Source organism: Budorcas taxicolor, chromosome 15 (assembly GCF_023091745.1).
Source record: "Budorcas taxicolor isolate Tak-1 chromosome 15, Takin1.1, whole genome shotgun sequence".
NCBI lineage: Eukaryota > Metazoa > Chordata > Mammalia > Artiodactyla > Bovidae > Budorcas > Budorcas taxicolor.
Window position 1 is genome coordinate 44,219,803 of NC_068924.1, and position 3,208 is coordinate 44,223,010.

At 38.7% G+C, this 3,208-nt stretch overlaps 1 protein-coding gene across 1 annotated transcript; it reads left to right on the forward strand.

Annotated features, from left to right (window-relative positions):
* Positions 1 to 1,864: 1,864 nt before the first annotated feature.
* Positions 1,865 to 2,830, forward strand: LOC128059829 (olfactory receptor 10Z1-like). Its single transcript, XM_052652113.1, has one exon. It carries the CDS (start codon positions 1,865 to 1,867, stop codon positions 2,828 to 2,830), a length of 966 nt encoding a protein of 321 aa, XP_052508073.1.
* The last annotated feature ends 378 nt before the right edge of the window (positions 2,831 to 3,208 follow it).

The following is a 3,208-nucleotide window of genomic DNA, read 5'->3' on the forward strand; positions in this document are numbered from 1 at the left end:
CTTTCTATATGATAGAAGTCAAAATTGTAGAGTCATACAAGGTAAGTGATAGCTAAAGCAATAAGAATTGAAAAAGTTTCCTTTAGAGGTAAATAGACAAAAACCTTCAGAGGAGAGTGGAGTGGTCACAAAGACAAGCCATTTGGGTGTAGGAAGATTGCTTGGGTAGATGAGTTTCCCACCTTAGAGTCCTTGAATTGGTTGTGAACCATGTGGTTAATGCTCTCTCCCCTAATCTTTACCTGCTGGTTGCTTATTGCCATTCTGTTCTCCATTTAAGCATGTTACCTCCTCAGAGAGGGTGTCCCAGACTCCACAAACCAAAGTAGCCATTCACTCTCACATCACAGAGATCCTATGTGTCTGGTTACATTTTGTGTTTCTCATGTATAACATTGTCTAGCCCATTGTATTCATTTAGTCAATATGTGTTGAACAAATGCATGACTTCCATAATCACTTAACCACTCTATAATTCACTTGATCTTTTATAAAATCAGAATGAAAAATTCCAAACACAGAGATTTGTGAGGACCACATGAAGTAGCTTTCTCTCTGTCTCATGTCTGACACATTATGGGTAATATGTGGGTGCTGGTCACCTAGCCTGTATCCTCTTGTATTCTATCCCCATAACTACAGTGCAAAAATAAAATGGTAACTCTTCAAATGGCAAAATATGTGTTAGTCCTACAGAATAATTTCTAGCTAGTGTTTCTCTATTTCTCTTGTACCCTTCTTTTTCCACCACTGATTTGTTACTATTTTTCTTCCCCATTCCCTTTAACAATGACTGAAGTTAAAAATCAAAATTCTATGGAGAGTTTTCATGTCACATTTCTCCCCTTACCTCTTATGAGATCAAATATTTAATGAAAAATTGAAATAGAAATATGATTTGCCAATTGATCTGAAGAATTTGAGTTTATTCCATTCAGGTCTGTACTTCCAAGCAGACCACATAACAAGTACATCTGCTAGAAAATGTCCTGGAGGTTTTGCTAAAAGAGTCAAAATTTGATTAGAACATTATTACCAGAATATGCCACTCTAAATGAGACAGTGCCTTCAAAATCATTTTGACTCCAAGCTGGTCCATTAATATTATGTTGGGCATCTGGAAAAGAACTTCATTGAGAAATTAAGAAATCTGAAAATTATTGTGTCTTAAGAACTAATAATATTTATATGTCTCAAGCTCCAAATATTAGTGTGGTTAGAAACTCTGCAGAAATTGCAACATGCTAAATTCATTTATGTGGTCAGATCATTGTCACATTGTCACTTTTAGTGCACTGATGAAAAGATTCTTTGAAGGGGAAGTCGGAGGTTTTTTGGATAATTTCACTCATCTCCCTAATTCTTTAAAAGTTTAATATTTATTTTAAGTGATTTCAATGATTGGATTATTTTATTCATTCAGCCAATAGTTTATGAAGCACCTGTGTGTACCAGGTTAACATTATATTTCAAGAAGCATTGAATACAATCAATAAATTCTGTGGATGAGGACAAAGAAATTTTATTCATATTTTCCTCTTACATGCAGATATAGTTTGGAAAAGAAAGATGAGAATGGCTTTGTGAGTATAATCCAAGAAGATATTTGGGCTCACTCTATGTCATTAATACAGAATCCCATACTAGAATCATTCTCACTACTCTACTTTCTGAACTTGACTTCAGTCAACTGCCTTTAGAATCACTGTCTCAGGCTCTCTCATGAAGAGGTGCCTTGAAGTTCAGGTTCCCTTGATTACAGTCTAGGTGACATCAGTCCATAAGGATAGTTCATACTCATCTCAGAGTCTTCATTTCAATAACCCTCCACCTTTGAAAGAGAGTTGCTACGTGCACCAGGAGGATGGACAATCATACCACAGTGAGCATATTCCTTCTGTGGGGATTTTCCAGTTTCCCGGACCTGCAAGATCTCCTCTTTGTGATGGTTTTCTTCTCCCATGTGACCATCCTAGCTGCAAATGTGTCCATAATGGTGGCCGTCAAGCTCAATCACAGCCTTCACATCCCCATGTACTTTTTCCTCTGTGGCCTCTCCTTTTCAGAAACCTGTACCACTATGGTGATCATCCCCCGCATGCTGGTGGACTTGCTATCAGACAGTAAGTCCATTTCTATTTTTGAGTGTGCCACACAGATGTTTTTCTTCTTTGGCTTGTCAGGCAATAACTGCTTCATCATGGCCGCCATGTCCTATGACCGTTACACGGCTATTCACAACCCACTGCACTACTCCAGCCTCATGACCCGTAAGATCTGCTTTCAGTTAATGATGGCTGCTTGGTTGGTTGGGTTCCTGGTTTCTATGTGCATCGTCACCATTGTATTCAACTTATCTTTTTGTGACTCCAAGACCATCCGGCACTTCTTTTGCGACATCTCGCCTGTGGTCTGCCTTGCTTGTGACTATACTCTGTCTTGTGAAATGGCTATTTTTGTGCTCTCTGCCTTTGTGTTGGTGGGCAGCTTTATTTTAATTATGATTTCCTATGTCTTCATTGGGTCCATAGTTATGAAGATGCCTTCAGCCAAGGGGAGGTATAAGGCCTTCTCAACTTGCTCCTCCCACCTCACTGTGGTGTGCATACACTATGGATTTGCTGGCTTTGTCTATTTGAGGCCCAAGAGCAGTGACTCATTCCGTGAAGATATGCTGATGGCTCTGACATATACAGTCCTGACACCTCTGCTTAATCCCATTGTTTACAGTCTAAGAAACAAAGAAATGCAGATTGCCTTAAGAAAGATAGTAGATAGTGCAAATAGGTTCATCCTTCAGATGGTAAATAAGAGAACCCTGAACATTTAAAAATTACAGACTGATGGAAAATAAAAATGGGAAAATTGATGCCAAAACTCAATCACTGTGCACTGGTACCAAATCAAATCTTGGAGAAGAGTTTTAGATGAATAAGAAAAGAATTGCTTTATTACTTTGCCAGGCAAAAGGGGACATAGTGGATTCATGGCCTCAAAACTGTGTGTCCCCACCAAGGGGGATTTTATAAGGAGTTTTATGGCACTGTTTCAAGGGTGAGGTTGCTGATAGGAATTAAAATGTGTGCAGGGCTTGCATTCCTTTAATCTGGCCTCATTTGGTCTCCCATTGAGCTTCTGTGGTTCTCAAGGTTATCAAACTGTGACCTTCTTTCTGGAATAAATAATATGTCATCAAGTAGTTAATATT

Bases quoted from the DNA above. Each gene is read 5' to 3' on its own strand.
- LOC128059829 (XM_052652113.1), top strand. From the start codon at position 1,865: ATGGACAATCATACCACAGTGAGCATATTCCTTCTGTGGGGATTTTCC.